Below are 17,500 nucleotides of genomic sequence, written 5' to 3' on the forward strand. Positions count from 1 at the left end.
TGCAGTTCTAGGATAGCCAGGGAAATTTTGTCTCTCCAGGGGGATCCTGCGAAGCGAGATTTAGGGAGAAAATAGACTCTAGGGGGATAGGCAATGTTTTGATATAATATACTCGAGGATACTGTGAGGGGAGATTTAGGGAGAAAAGAAAAGTCTAGGGGACAGATGTTTGTTTACAAGAATGTACACAGAAAGGCCCCTAGAGGGACTGAATATATTGAGGAACAAAATTATGTTATGAAGTGATGATCTATTAATATTAAAAAAAATCACAAATATAAATGGCGTATTTGCCAGTGAAGATGAATAAATTATATCCAAAGGGAACACCAGAAATCAAGAATAATAAACAGGTTAATAAAGTTGACAGAAAATACGTGCTCTCAAGTGAGAACGAAATTTGCCGACTATAATAAACACTAGGATTTTGCTTATATGATGCCAGTTTGATTAAAATGTTAAAGAAGAACAAACAGCTCTCTTCACAGTGGTTTTACTGTCATTTTGTCATCTGTATTTAAAATTTCAATCTTTTCTTGACGTACCTAATTCGTTAAACTGTAACAAATCTTTTGTGTTTTACCCTCTACAGAGAACCCATATTTCCAATTTTTATTTACCATAAAGTATAAACAGAAAATTAAACTCATTTCAATGTCCATACGTGATTTTTTATGTATTTATGTAAATATTTCTTGAAGAAATGTCCTTAAATTACAACCTGTTAGATTTTGTCCATGTAGAGTATTGCAAAGAGATATTTCAAAATTATTTTCATTTTAAATAATTTGATTTGCCTTACAGTTCAATGGCTTAAATTCACTTAGTTTATTTCGTATGCCCGTAAGGTGAAGCAGCAATCAAATAATCAGTAAATGATTGGATGTATGTTTCAAAATGTCACGGTATCATCACAGTTTTCGAAAAGAATATTGAAACATCCGACGCAAAGCTGATATTGGATCAATGTCAGCACAATCCTATAATCAATTTTCAGTTCAATCAAGTTTTTCCTCCACTCACTTATTACAAAAGATAGCTATTTCTATTTCTCTTTAGAAAGTCGTTTTGTTCTTTTGAAAGAAAAGTTTAATTCATCCATTCATCATAAAATTTCATTGCAAAATTTCATTATAAACTAGAATGACTCTCATGATTTATTACGGAAGATAGCTGATATTTCTTTTTAGAAAGTGTCTTTTTTCTTTAAATGAAATTTAGCCCGGCTGTGACAGCGATTCATCTCTGAAATTTCATTGACAGAATTTCATTGTGAACTTTCATTAGAAACTGGAATGAATACACAGATATTTTATCCTGGTTTTTTCCCATCTATTCGTTACTCTAGAGTCTAGGCAGTCAGTTGCCTGTCCCTAATCAATACCAGTCAGTTTAACAAAGTGGAAAATAACTGAATGAATTTTTGGTGGGGTGAGGTGGGGGGGGGGGGGAGGGGAGTGGGGTAGGAAGTAACTATAGTTAAAGGGAAAATAACATGGAAGTTTTTTTTTTAGCTAGTTTTACAACGTTCTTGCTGATATTGTTAATATGGACCTTACGATTCAACTTGGAAACCTTTTGTTTATTAAGTGTTGTATGTATGTATACATGTATTAATGTACGTTACCTTTCTAAAATAAATGGTTTCAGTCTATTTGCAGCTCAAATATTTTGGGGCTTAAAATCCTAATTAGAACTTTTACTAAAGAATATACAGTGTTCTATGAAAAAGGGAAAATAGAAAATAATATGCATGGCGTGAGAACTATTTATCTTCGTGGTGTTTAGAAAGCAAATAGATTTCCCAAATCTCTCTCTCTCTCTCTCTCTCTCTCTCTCTCTCTCTCTCTCTCTCTCTCTCTCTCTCTCTCTCTCTCTATAAAATACATAAAGCATGCGAGATTAGGCTACATTTCTTTTAGGATTGTGTGTTACCATTCATCTTGAAGGCTGAGTGAACATTTAGCTACATCTTTTTATTTATCACAAGACCTTTCTGTAGCTATATTGACGCTCTGTAAAGCTCTTAACCTTTCTTGACCTCTCCCTGATGAGGTCTTGTGACGGGGCATATTGAGTTTTGTGTCGCTTGAAAATAGAGTGAAATAATTTCGTAAATCTGCTAAGGAATTTGGGAGCTCTGCTCATCAATAGCAATGAGATCCGTTGGCTTTCAGAAATACTGATGAATTTATGATAATAGGTTATAATTTATTAATTTTGATCTCTCTCTCTCTCTCTCTCTCTCTCTCTCTCTCTCTCTCTCTCTCCTCTCTCTCTCTCTCTCATTAGAGAACCATTTTCTATCCTCTATTGAAATAATTAACTGAAGAAAGCTGGTCATTTACAGCCCACCTCTCTCTCTCTCTCTCTCTCTCTCTCTCTCTCTCATTGTACAGTGTAATTGTGTATAAGTATATATTAGAAAAATATATTTATCAGTTAATACCCTCTGACACAAATGTATTATTTGATAATATTCTTAATTTGTGAGAGAATATACATGATTTTACGAATTATGTGTTATAATCTAATATTGGAGAGAGAGAGAGAGAGAGATTGGAGGGGGAGATGAGAGAGGAGAGATGAGAGAGAGAGAGAGAGAGAGAGAGAGAGAGAGAGAGAGAGAGAGAGAAATGTAGGAAGGGTGGTTGGTAGTTATTTTCATTCAGAAATTTTCAAAACCTTTTTAAGAGTTGAAATACATACATACATACATACATAAATACATACATACATACATATACAAAGAATAAACCATAAATATTCAGTGTCCCCTTAACTTTAGGAATAGCTTCCAACCAAGGGGATTTCTAATTGATAAGTGCTTCGTCACCAGTGGGATTCAAACTTCTGCTGCTTGGCTTAGAAATAACGATGCACAGTGACTTTTGACCACTGAGCCATCTTGCTAGTAACGAGGCACTCACCACCTATAAAAACCCCTTCGGTGTGAGTCCAGTTCTGAGGTGTAGTTTACTGAATATTGAATGATATTTGTGAGTCAAAATTTGTGAATAGAAACACTCTCATGGTTCATGTGACAAAAATGTATACATACATACAGACATACATACATGGAAGGAAGTTCTTGAAAAAAACATTCTAGAATGAGAAGGAGACATCAGGTGTCAAGAATGGAATTGGAATAAAAAAAAAGGGAAAAAAATCATCGCGGCGAATGGACTAGACCAAGTTCCACCCCATTCAGCACCTCTTTGAGAGACCTTTCCAATATGTGTTTTCTTTTCCTTTTATTCAGAGAGTCGTATTAACCTCCCACAAGGGACACGAGAGAGAGAGAGAGAGAGAGAGAGAGAGAGAGGAGAGAGAGAGAGAGAGAGAAGGTAGGGAATTCTTTATACAGTATTTTTGTGCACGCATTCGTGCTCGGTCTATCTACTGGACGCATATAATCCTTTTTTTTTTCCAGAATGACAGATGCATAAAAGATACCAAAACCCACCCATATATATATATATATATATATATATATATATATATATATATATATATATATATATGATAAAGAATTTCACAGAGAGTACAACCCGACCCACTGTTTTCCCCTTCCACGTTTCTCCAAAACAAATGAATAATGTCTAAGCACTTTTTCTCTTATTTTTTTATTTTTACTTTTCCTCAACTCGATCCTGACGAGATTATTTCGCCTCGAGGTAACGAGATTTTTATACCGTCAAACATCACACGATTTCATTCTTCCCCTGCCTTACTAAGCCTACCCCAAGGGTCCCAGGCCTTCCCCCAACGCTTCACCCATTCTCCAAGAAGGACCTGCACCCCCCCCCCACAACCCCGACCAGGCAATTCCCTCGTAGCTACGATATCCCCTCACTCCTCAGGACCTTCTATATAAGATCGTAATCCTCTCTGTATTTATGGAGAGACTGAAGCGAGCGTCGACACTCTTCCTCCAAAAATAATAGAAGAGGAAGAAGAAGGAAAACGAAAGGGGTTCTTCCCAATTGGCTGGACTTATTCTTCTCTCTCTCTCTCTCTCTCTCTCTCTCTCTCTCTCTCTTGCTCTGAAGCCTGGCGGTGGAAATGAGGAAATTTTGATCTAATTTCTTTTTCGTCGAGAAGTTACGAGTTCATTGCTTTTGCGATTGTATTGCCATTAACAATATATATATATATATATATATATATATATATACATATATATTTTATACATATATATATATATATATATATTTTGTAAATATATATATATATATATATATATATATATATATATATATATATATATATATATATATATATATATATAGCATTTTCTTACTTTTAACTAAGAAAGTAAGCCTGTCTTACCCACCCCTGACATAGCAATGTCATATTACATAATGTTTCTGAGTCGGCCATACTTAACTATCCTATGTTTAAACTTTATCAAAGATAATCATTCTCTTAAGCAGTGACCTAGCTATCAATTTCAAGCATAATTTTCATTATTTTCTTACCTTTCACTAAGAAAGTAGGCCAAATTTGAAGCCTAAAGTTTAACATTTCTTACTGTACACTAAAAAAAAAATAGACTGTCTTACCCATAGGCGTAGCAATGCCGTAACTCTTGGAATCGAGAAGGCCTCCGATCTGGGTGAGGTTGCAGTTCCTCTGGACGTAGTAATCCAGCATCGAGGATTCCATGAGGAATGCGTAATTCCCTTCCAGGACTCGGCGCACTCCTTCGTCGTAAGAGTGGACGAAGACGCTCGGCTTTTTGTTCTCCATGAATCTCCACATCTTCTGGTAGGTCTCGATCTTGGAGTCCTTGTTTTTTTGGGGGGTAAGGAGAGGAAAGGTTAGGTTACTCGAGAGTCCTGTCCAATGACTTTCGTTATGATTTGTACTAGTCAAAGATGATTAATTGAGGATCTATGACTTTTGTTTTGTCCCTGCTTAAATCAAGGATGATTGAGAATCTACTACAAAGACTTTTTTTGTGTGTGTCTAGCGCAATATAAGGATGACTTACTGAGAATCTACTTCAGTGACTTTTTTGTTTCGTGTACAATGAAGGATGATTAATTGAAAATCTACTCCAAGACTTATTTGCTTCTTTTACCAATTAAGGAAGATTAATTGAGAATCTACTCCAATGACGTTTTGGTTTCTTGGACTAATTAAGGATGATTAATGAGAATCTACTCCAACGATTTTTTTGTTTCTTGTATCAATTAAGGATGAGTAATTGAGAATCTACTCAAATGACTTTTTTTGTTTCTTGTACCAATTAAGGATGATTGAGAATCTACTCTAAACAATCTTTTGTGTCGAGTGCCATTTAAGGATGATTAATCGAAAATCTACCCAAGCGATTTTTTTGTTTCTTGTACCAGTTAAGTATGATTCATTGGAAATCTCCAATGATTTTTTTTGTGTCTAGTGCCATGTAAGGAGGATTGATTGAGAATACTACAATAACTTTTGTTATTCTTTATGCTAGTTAGACTAGTACTTGAGAATCTACTTCAATGATTGTTGTTATTCCTTGTACCAGTTAAAGATGATTAATTGAGAATCTACTCCAATGAATTTTGTTATTCATTGTTATCATTAAGGATGAATAGTTGAGAATCTAATTCAATGACTTTTTTGCTCATAGTACCAATTAAGGATGATTACTTGAGTATCTAATCCAAAGACTTATGATTTTACTCCTTATAATAATTAAGAATTGATTTCTGTCAAAACAAGGATGAAATAATATTTGATAGGATTGGTAATTTATAACTATATTTGGGGCAATTCCCAAAAAGCAATAAACTGTATCATATCCAAAATTGCTTTTGAGTTTTAAAAAGCACGAATGAGTATATATAAAATGATTCTACAAACAAAAGAAAAAATAAATAAAATACATACAAAGATAAAGAGCAGATACAAGATAAAGTGGAGAAGAGAGTTTAGAGGAGAAGCGAGAGAGAGAGAGAGAGGAGAGAGAGGAGAGAGAGAGAGAGTGGGGGTGGGGTGGGGGGGGGGGGGGGGGTGGGGGGGGGGGGGGGGGGGGAATACCTCTCGAAGGTTCAGGACGTACTAGGTGAGCGGAAGGTGGGAGATGGATGGTCAGAAAAGTATTGGAACACTAAGACCCGACCTCATTCCGCCCGAGAAAAATGATGGTGAACAGAAAAGAGCTGAATATTTATGCGATAGTTTCTCTTATATCATCCATAAATTATTCGTTTATATCATCCATGAATTATTACTCTAATAAATGATGGGCGTAGAGATTTGTATCGCCCTATGCTACGATGATTTTAATTTTGAGAATTGGCAACAGATTCAAAAGCAATCAGAAGCTGGCATTTCATGCTTGAAACGGCGCGTTCTGTTATGAACCCAAAAATGACTAAATTGCGATACATTTCGAAATATCAAAGGAATATGAGTGACGGAATTATGAATGAATCTTTTCGCCCAAAACTGTAACGAAATGAAAGGCGATCAATGGTAAGAGTCCACCTGGGGTAGGGCTTCGTCATAGGCCTACATTGTAGGTGAAAAGAGATATTAGGTATCTAAAGAAATCTCAGGGGAAAAAGGCGTCATTACCAACCAGAACTAAACCAACAAACATAGAAGACAGTCTCTTAAGAAGTTCAAAACACGAAGGATCTAAATTAATGAAAAAGCTATATAATACGTGAGACTAACTCATGCGCGGCACAACACCTGCCACTCAACTCTAGTACAACTCATGCCCAGGGTGAAGAAAAAAATAAAACACGAAAACATACCCTGAAGAAGGTCATGGTTGACCCCGACCTCTGGATGCCGTAAGGAATCTCTGTCTGACTAGCCAAGTCCTCGACGTCATCTGCAACATGCAACATCAATCATGCAATAAGAATTCTTTTCATGCGAGGTTGCAATTTTGAGAGAAACATGCGTCTATGATTGGTGGGTGGACATATGGGATATTGCAAATGAATGGGATCAATAATTCCAATTTACATTCAGTGGAAATGTGTAGGTCTAGGACGCATTAAAATCAAGGTAAACATACGTTTATGAATGTTGGGTGAACATATACTATATCATAACTAAAGGGGAGAAATAAAACCAATTTACATTCAGTAGAAGTGTTTCGGTCTAGGACTCGTGCTAAAAATCAAGGCCATTGTTAGTTAAAAAGTCATTTTTAATCGTAACAACGCCTCATGCTGTCCCTTCCGTGCAAAAGGGACACTGAAATCTGACGAAACTGCTTTAAAAATAATAAAAAAAAAACTTAGAAGGTTCGCTTTCAGTTCACCCTAACAGAGGGATGGCATTCTTCAAGCAAAACCACAATATCCAAGCAATAAAACCCCGAGGGATTTTTCGCATGCATGACGTTAACATTCTTCAAGCAAAACCACAAATTTCAAGCGGTGAAACTCGAAGATCTTTCGCATGCATGGCGTCTATGCAGTGACAAATTTCAGGCCGCAAATCTTACCCTGAAAAAGGTAAGTGTGGTTCCTCCCGAAAGTGACCCATAAGAGATCTCTGTCTGGGAGGCCAAGTCCTCAGCTCCCTCTGAAAATGAAAGGATTCCCAGGGACTCACTAAAATGGTCAGTCTTCTCTTACTTCTTTTAAATGAACACCACAATAATAATAATAATAATAATAATAATAATAATAATAATAATAATAATAATAATAATAATAATAATAATAATAATAATAATAACAACAACAACAACAACAACAACAATAATAATAATAATAATCTAATAATAATAATAATAATTAATAATAATATAATAATAATAATAATAATATTTTAATGAACACCATATTATTTGGAAGCTTGAATTTCAAGTTAATGCCCACTTGTGTTGGGCTTGTTCTATTTGAATAGGTTCATCTCCTGTTTAATAATAATAATAATAATAATAATTAATAATAATAATAATAATAATAATAATAATAATAATAATAATAATAATAATAATAATATTTCTAATGAACACCATAATATTCTTCGGAAGCTTGTGCCATATGAATAGGATTCTTCATCTTCTGGATAATAATAATAATAATAATAATAATAATAATAATAATAATAATAATAATAATAATAATAATAATAATAATAATAATAATAATAATAATAATAATAATTATAATAATAATAATATTTTTTTCTAATAAACACCATAATATTATTTTGAAACTTGAATTCCAAGGTAACGCCCCTTTGAGGTGGGCCTGTCCTTTACGAAATGGGTTCATCACTATCACGGGGCAATTGCAACTTGGCACTGCAATCACTTGCATTGTAGGCCAAATAAACACAGACCTATTCCAAGTCATCTGTTATACTTTCGAGATCGACTGAGAACTATCGAACCAGAACTCACTGGAACTTTAGTGAGGGGAAACTAGGCCTTTCAGAGTTTTTTTGATCTTGTATTACCTGGTTCTTCCGGTGTACAGGTGCGTTTGATTTGTGAAATTTTGGTTACGCATCACTTCATAACATCTCACAGACGGATTACTCTTTCAGTGAGGAAGTTGGGATATCCAATTTGATCTCCAACAGGGCCCCTGGTCTCTCACAAGAAAAAACACTCATATATAAACTCACAAAATAATGTTTTTGGAAGGTTAAATCTGCAAAGAGTATGCATATCACTGTTTTAACTGTGGGCAATAAACAAATCACTCAAAAGGAGGTTATATCTCCCACGCATTTGAACGTCATCTTAACTATGGATGCAAAAAAAAAATAAAAAAATAAAAAAAACAATCACTCAAAAAATGTGGCATTTTCAAACCACACGAAAAAAGTTTTAACCTTTGGACAAAATAAATAAAATCTTTCAAAGGAAGATTTAAATCTTCAAAGCACAGAAAAGCCTTACGTGTGAGAAAAAACATAATCACTGAAAGGAAGATTTAAATCTTAAAAAAGATATTCAAAGGATGAGTTAAATCTTCAAACACACAAAACAACCTTTACTATGGGCAAAAAAAAAAAAAAATCTTTCAAAGGAAGATTTAAATCTTCAAAGCACATACAAAAGCCTAACGTGTGGGGAAAAACATAATATCTAAAAGGAGGATTTAATCTTCAAAACATAAAATAAGGCTTACCTATGGGGAAAAAATAGAATCCTTCGTAGGAGGATTTAAATCTTCAAAGCTCATAAAAAATTCTGACCTATGGTGAATAAAATAGAATCCTTCAAAGGAAGATTTAAATCTTAAAAAAAAAATGTTACCTATGGGCAACTAATACATTACCTAAAAGGAAGATTTAAATCTTCAAAGCACATAGAACAAACCCTTACCTAGGTCCCCCAAAAATTAAAAGCCTTCAAAGGAATGAAGATTTAAATCTTAAAAAAAAAAAAAAATAAAATAAAATTCTTACCTATGGGAAAAAATAGGATCCTTTAAAGGAAGATTTAAATAAATAATAAAAAAAAAAACTTACCTATAGGTGTAATCATTCTCTCCACAGTGAGGAAAGCAGCTAGATTAGCCGTGTACGAAGAAATGATAATGAGTGTGAAAAACCACCATATACCGCCCACTATCCTCGTCGAACACGCCTGTCGCCGCCCATTGAAAAATAACCCCCACGGTAGATTAAATCCATCGGGGGTCGAGGAGGTAACACACGACAGATGTGAAAAAATGAAGAAATGATTAATAATTTTCATATTTGTAAAGTTAAAATATTTATGATTATTGTAGGTGGTCATCTAGATATCTATATTAAACAATTGGTACTTTTTAACTATATGAGACATAACCATATACTAGACTTGCTTTCGAACTAGAATATTAATTTGATCATTCTTGTAAAGGGATTTAAAATTTGAATCGAATCTCAAGGTTAAATATTCCGCGTCGGAAATCAATGATAAACCTCATGATAAAGCTGAAAAGTGATAAAATATGGATATTAGAAGATAAGGACTGCATATGCACACATACACACACACAAACACACACATATGTGTGTATATATATATATGTATATATATATATATATATATATAATATATATAATATATATATATATATATATATATATATAAATAATGTAAATAAATTCTTATATTAAAACAGGGTACGTCTCAAGTATAAGAGGCCCGTTGAAATCAGATTGTTTTGATGGGCCTTTTATCTATAAGTATATATATATATACATTTCTGTATACATACCTTTTCCTTTCTATGTATATAATATGCATAATTATACTTGTCTATATGCATATACACACATACATACACATTTCTGTATACATACCTTTTCCTTTCTATGTATATATATGCATAATCATACTTGTCTATATACATATACACACATACATGCACAAATATACGTACATATACACAGACACACAAAACTCTCTCACCTTGACTACCTATGCACGAGAGACTATCATCTCCCCAGAAGCTTCATCAACTTCAGTGGAGTCAAATAAATAAATGAATAGACGACTCAGATATAGAAGACATCACAACTGGGAAGAAGGCGAAATTTATCGTCCCGCCAAATCCGGCATAAATTTCTCTCGGCCATTTCCGGATATTGAGAAGGATGGCGGAAATTCGGAGGTCAAGTCAGCTCTGAGACGGGGGAGAGGGGATTGGGTGGGGGTGGGGCCAGGTTGGATGGGGGTAGGGGTGTAAATCCCCTGGCATTACCGGGTCATTATTTCGAAAGCAAAGAGACGTTCGAAGGAAGTTTTCGTTCGTGAGTGTTAATGATCAGGGAACTGGGAAACAAAGTTGAATCAATAAATAAATAAACGAAGGAATATAAAGATATACATATATATATATATATATATATATATATATATATATATATATATATATATATATATATATATATATATATCTATATATATATATATATATATATATATATATATGTAAGAATAGGAAAGTAAATAAATAAGAACAAATAGATAAATAATATAAAAAAATAAATAAATATATAAACAAACAAATAAATAAATAAATAAAAACAAAGGAAAAGGAAGAGGGTAATTAGGAGAGCATTCACAAGGAGAGTGAAATAAACAGATAAATAAACAAATAAATAAAAAATAACAATAAATATAAATAAATAAAAACAAGGAAAAGAAAGGTTAGAGGGAATTGCGGGGTCAATCGCAATGGGAGATAAATAAATAAATTAATAAACAAATAAATAAAAAAAATAGAGGGGGTGTCGCCCCTGGCTGCAAATGGGGGTGGGATTTGTTGCCTAAATTTTTCTTTCTTCTTTTTTAAGACGACCTAACCACAATGAATGTTATTTGAAATTACTTTTCCCAAGCAAACGTTCAATCGTTCTACAAAGACATTATTTCATGCAACACTGATAAACTTCCTTCTTCTATTCTTAGCTGTTTTTTTTTCTCTTTCCCTAAATACTCCGAGGAAAGATAATCTAAACACTCCTACCTAAAAAAAGAAGAAAACTACTCCAGGGATTCTGGCGAGTGAATGCGAAAAGAAACTGCACTGTCACTTAAATTAGGTTCGTGGCGAGTGGCGTCGTCTCTCTCTCTCTCTCTCTCTCTCTCTCTCTCTCTCTCTCTCTCTCTCTCTCTCTCTCTCTCTCGTAAAGAGACGAGGAAAAGGAGACACCACTTCACAACAGAAGGTACGTGGGAGTTTTTATTCCAAAAATCATGATGCTTGATTATCTGTTTACGTATATCGTCAACTGTGTGAATATGTTCGTGTTTTGGATGAGCTGTTCACTTTATTATTCTTTTAAATGTAATTATTTTTGTAGCCACTACTTAACAGATTACATTCATGTATACAAACGCATATTCACACAAGCATGTATATATACTTTAAATGTTAGCTGAGTAATTATATGACAAAATATATACAGGCAGTCATTTTCGTCGATGCCAAATCACACAAATGAAGTCTTTTTTTCAGATATCTACAGTAAGTCAGTGTACATCTCAAAACAGAAAAAAAACACGCACACAGTCACGTAATCCCTAATTCAGATATCTAAAAAGAGTTGTACATGTAAAAAAAATCACACACACACACAATCTCAAAATAAAAAAAAAATCACATGCCTCAAAAAAAAAAAAAAAAAAAAAAAAAGCTCACGCAAATAAAGTCTAGTAATTCCTTGTCTATATATCTAAAGAGAGTAATTGAAAATCAACAACACGATCACACACACAAACATCTCAAACTCAACAAAAACAAAAACCACATATAGCACACGACCAAAAATCCCCAAAACCTGACGTACGAAAGACAACCAGACCAGACGACTCACTCTCCCGATCTCGAGGCATAACCTCACTCACCTTCGGATTGAGATCTGACCCCTGTTGCATGAGGGTCCCAATCGTGAACCAGAAGCTATTGGACAGAGAGAACTGGTTCTCGACGACGTCGTTCTCCTGAGCGCAGGGGTGAGGGTTGTGCCACTCGTAGGGCGAGAACCTAGCGACGATAAACATCGTTATGGACACGAGGACGTAGGCTGCCAGGACATACAGCCAGATCTCGATGGCCAGAGGGTTCATGAAGGAGAAAAGTCGCGTTTGTTGGCTGGTGGGTACCTGTGTGGGGGAGAGGATTTATGGTTTGAAGTTAGGTGCATGTGAAAGGACATTCATCTATAGGTACCCATGAGGGGGCATTCATCTACAAGTACCTGTGAGGGGGACAAGATGCTATAGGTACCCATGAGGGGACATTCATCGACAGGTACCTGTGAAGGGGACAAGATGCTATAGGTACCCATGAGGGGACATTCATCTACAGGTACCTGTGAGGGGGACAAGATGCTATCGGTACCCATGAGGGGACATTCATCTACAGGTACCTGTGAGGGGGACAAGATGCTATAGGTACCCATGAGGGGGCATTCATCTACAGGTACCTGTGAGGGGGACAGGATGGTTTAGTATTAGATGCTTGTGAGAGGGATATTAATTTACAGGTACCAGCAAGAGGACATGGTGTTTAATACTAAGTACCTGTAAGGGGACGTTTATCTACAGGGACCTCAGGAGAGGGTCATTCATCTACAGGTACATTTGGAGGGACGTTCATTTACAGGTACCTTTGGAGGGACATTTATCTACAGGTACTTTGGGGGACATTCATCTACTGGTACCTGTAAGGGGACAGGATGGGTTGGTATTAGGTACCTGTGAGGGGACGTCAATATCTACAGGTACCTGTAAGGGAAAATGATGCTTTAATTGGTACTTGCAACTGGATGTGCTGGTTTATATCTATAGGTACCTGTGAGGAGACATTCACCTACAGGTACCCGCAAGAGGACACGATGCTTTAATATCTACAGGTACCTGTGAAGGGACATGAAGCATAATATTTACAGGTAGCTGTGAGGGAACACGAAACTTTAATATCTAGAAGTAACTGCCAGATGACACAAAACTTTAGGGGATAAAAAGGTGCAATATATACAGGTACCGTGAGAGTAAACTAGGCTTTAGCGTCTACAGGTACCTGTGAGCGGACACGAAGCTTCGAAAAACTGTCTTATCTTTTTAGCATTGATTCGTTCAATTACGTTTTCTGTTCTGTGAATTAAAATGTTGCTTCTTAAAACCCATAAGATTTTATATCAAGATTACGAGAATTAACAAATTTGTAAGACTAAAAAACAACCTAAGTGCTTCGAATAACATATCTCTCCTTTAATTTGGCTAAAGGCTTCGATCATTTTGAGAATTTCATTATATTTGAAACATACTTCCCTAAAAGGCTTGAAATTAAATTCATTTTTTGTTTTATATTTAGAAAACGAAAAATATTTAAGACTTGAGAAATTTCAAATCTTATGGGAAATCATAAAGGCAGCGTCGGATTTCTGTCAACTGAAAACACATTGTTATGTGAAGGTTCTGGTTTTCATTCATTCACTCATATATATATATGTACAAATATACATATATATACATACACATATATATGCGTAATATATATATATATATATATATATATATATATATATGTATACATATAAATACACACACATATATATGTATATATATATATATATATAATATTATATATATATATATATACTATATGTATATATATATATATATATACATATAGTCGAACCTATACAATGGTCCTAAATACGTAATTCTTATTTTCTAGAGTGCTTCCCATATATCCGAAGTCGTTGTGTACGATACTTTGAAAATTAACAGGGCCGATAAAATTTAATCATCTTGCGTAAGATATGAAAATACTGTCATTCTGAATCTTTCGTGATTGTGGAAGCGTTGTCGTCGTTTTGCGGTCAATAGATCTATCTATCTATCTGTCTATCTATCTATCTCTCTCTCTGTCTATCTATATACTCACGAAAACAGAAGACACGCAGAACCATCCTGCAAAGCCTCACCTTAAACAAGATACTGATTCCCACATTCATAAAAGGTTTGGTAAAATCAATGACGTTCTCTCTGGCGTAGTTGATGGTCATCGATCCGATTGCGAGGTCGGCTTTCTGCAAAAAGGGAATATGTGATTGTATTAGAGAATATGCATTTAGATGTGTGTGTGTGTGTATATATATATATATATATATATATATATATATATATATACGTATATATATAGTCATATATACGTATATATGTATATAAACATATATAAACATATTCTATATATGTATATACATACTTTTGCATACATACGTACATATATTTATATATTTACACATATATCAAATATGCATATATATGTACAAATACAAATACATAAACGCACACACATATGATGTGTCTATTTATATATATATAATATATATATATATATATATATATATATATATATATAGATCGTTAGACAAAAATTTAGGGCATAAACAATTTCCAAATTCCCTTTCTTCATTATTCAAAAAGGTTTTATAACTCTAATAACTATCTGATAAACATAAAAACTGTAATGTAAATTAGGCAAAAATCAATAATTCATTTCAATGTTCAAACGAAGGCTTCTTAATATGATTATATAATGTTTACTTAACAGCGCACCGCTGAATTGAATCACATTTCTACATAGATTACAATCAGCATCTACATAATGAATGATTCTGAACCGTAGTTTTTACTTTCTGATGAAAGAGCTGCTACATTAAATACTATAATCTACACTGGATGTGAATGCTACTGGTAACGTTAATGCTACATTACTACTGCTAACAATAATATATTACCAGTAATATTTTGCTGTTAAAGTAATTGATCAATTACAAAAAGTTTCAAATTGAACAAGCAAACATATACATTATATATACATGTAAATACTGTATATATTATATATATATATATATATATATATATATATATATATATATATATATATATATATACTATATATACTTATATATACATACACACACACACACACACACATATATATATATATACATATATATATATATATAATATATATATATACGTATTTATGACCACACACACACACACACACACATATATATATATATATATATATATATATATATATATATATATGTGTGTGTGTGTGTGTGTGTGTGTGTGTGTGTGTGTTTTGAAACATTTATATACACATGCTATGGCAGTAATAGGGTACATGCGTGAATATGTTTAAACCCTCATAATTTTAATGTACTTAAAACATATTCCCTCTTACAATCAAATGAATGTATACAAGCAGATGTTTCTTTTCGAAATAATCTAAGCATGGCAACTACATGCATTGGAGATACTTACAAGAACAAAATGAATGACGATCATAGTAAAAAAAAAAAGTACTAAGCGTTCATGTAGAGAGTATTATTCTAACGGGTGTTGATTACCTCGAGCTGAAGGTGTGTCTGTGTGTGTGAGTGTGTGTATCTCTTTTGACTTCGTTCCAAAAAAAAAAGCAATAATCGTTCTTTCTTCTTTATAACAATAAGGTTTTTCCAAGGTCATCTGTAACCTGCCATCTTTCAAGAACCGCTTATCATTTCCATTCGTATGACGGTCATAGATTCTTTTTCTCTTTCTCAGATTCCAATAGGGTAAGTTGGCTAAAGACAATGGCACTGCCGACCAAATATTGACAGTGGTTCTTTGCTTGGTTGATAGATGTGGAAAAGTGACGCTGAACAATAATAATATCCAAAAACACTATCAAAAGGAATTAACAGTATATAAACTAACGAATTTTTATCGTTATTCCTTATAATAGACATTGAAAATATATTATTATTCACAAACATCAAACATTCAACTTGAAAAAAAATCAATTATTTCAGTAACTGTATAGGTTTTATTGAAAAACGTATATTTCCCTTATCAATATTATAGATTTTTATAGCATATACGCATCATTAGCTAAAGATTCTCAAAATTATAAGAAGAATATTATTTGGGAATAGTCAACTTCAAAAAATATAAGGTTTCGGTAACTGTGTATTTGTTATTGGAAAAAAATCTATATTTTCTCTCAATAGTTCTATGAATAATTCTATGAATATTTTTAGCAGGTGCACGGCACTCTTCTAAAGACTAATAGATATTTCCTAGACATCAGACAACCTAAGGCGTCTTCTCTTCAAAATAAAATCGCGCCACTTATCCTTTCTTCTTCCCCTGCATCAGATTTCGACTTGGCTGGCCACTAATGCCACCGGACACCTCACCAGTTCAGTAGCCTGATGAAAAGAGGTCGTTGTGACCCCTCCTCTCTTCCATCCCACACTCCCACCCCCGGGTCTGTGACCTCCCTGACCCTCGGCCAAGGGAGGTTTAATGACCATTAAATCTCTTTATCAAAGACGACCGTCCCTCCCAATACCCTCTCCCCCCATAGACCATAACCTGTCTGAAGGATTGTACGAAGAATGTTCACGCGTTTACCAATGAATAATTTGTCACGGGTTTTTCTTGAAAAATAAAACTGTTAATTCATTGAGTAAAAACATAGACGGACCCCCCAAAAAAAATTTACTGGATCTTCAGGGATGCACATTCACGTGTTTACCAATGACCAATTCGTCCTGGTCTGTCTAAAAAAATATTGTGTATGCAGTGAATCAAATTATACTTTTGTCTATTTACAAAACTATTGCTTTTTAAGAGATGTAGGACTTTTGCTAACTTAACCTAACATGAAGGTTTAGCTTAGGCAAATAACTTTGAATACAGAGGCTGCCTTGTAATATCTCTTGTACGTTCTTATTTCACAAGGAAAGAGTAGAAGAGCAATTAGTGGAAAAACTTTGCAGTTACATAAATGGATAGTATAAGGCTGAACTTCATGATCAAGCGCCAATTGTTCTAGGTATATAGTTGCTATGGAAGAAATAATTTATTATTCATGCATTATCTGGTAAAAAAATGCCTAAAACTAAAATTCATCGTATATATAAATATGAGTACACACATATATATACGTATATATGTAACATCAATGCATGCAAGCGACGAATATACTACACAAACAAAATTGGTAAAACA

General features: G+C 33.9%; 1 protein-coding gene across 1 annotated transcript in view; it reads right to left on the bottom strand.

Annotated features, from left to right (window-relative positions):
* The window catches only part of LOC135214430 (glutamate receptor ionotropic, kainate 2-like), a 232,041-nt gene that overhangs the window by 11,482 nt on the left and 203,059 nt on the right, over positions 1-17,500 (bottom strand). The window contains exons 12-17 of the mRNA XM_064248705.1: positions 14,413-14,517; positions 12,326-12,583; positions 9,454-9,571; positions 6,762-6,841; positions 4,566-4,791; positions 1-46 (exon numbers count right to left, since the gene is read on the bottom strand). The exon at positions 1-46 is cut by the window's left edge and continues 119 nt beyond it. Of these exons, the coding sequence (XP_064104775.1) occupies positions 1-46; positions 4,566-4,791; positions 6,762-6,841; positions 9,454-9,571; positions 12,326-12,583; positions 14,413-14,517 (833 nt within the window). The remainder of the gene's footprint in view (positions 47-4,565; positions 4,792-6,761; positions 6,842-9,453; positions 9,572-12,325; positions 12,584-14,412; positions 14,518-17,500) is intronic.

Source organism: Macrobrachium nipponense, chromosome 45 (assembly GCF_015104395.2).
Source record: "Macrobrachium nipponense isolate FS-2020 chromosome 45, ASM1510439v2, whole genome shotgun sequence".
NCBI classification, from domain to species: domain Eukaryota; kingdom Metazoa; phylum Arthropoda; class Malacostraca; order Decapoda; family Palaemonidae; genus Macrobrachium; species Macrobrachium nipponense.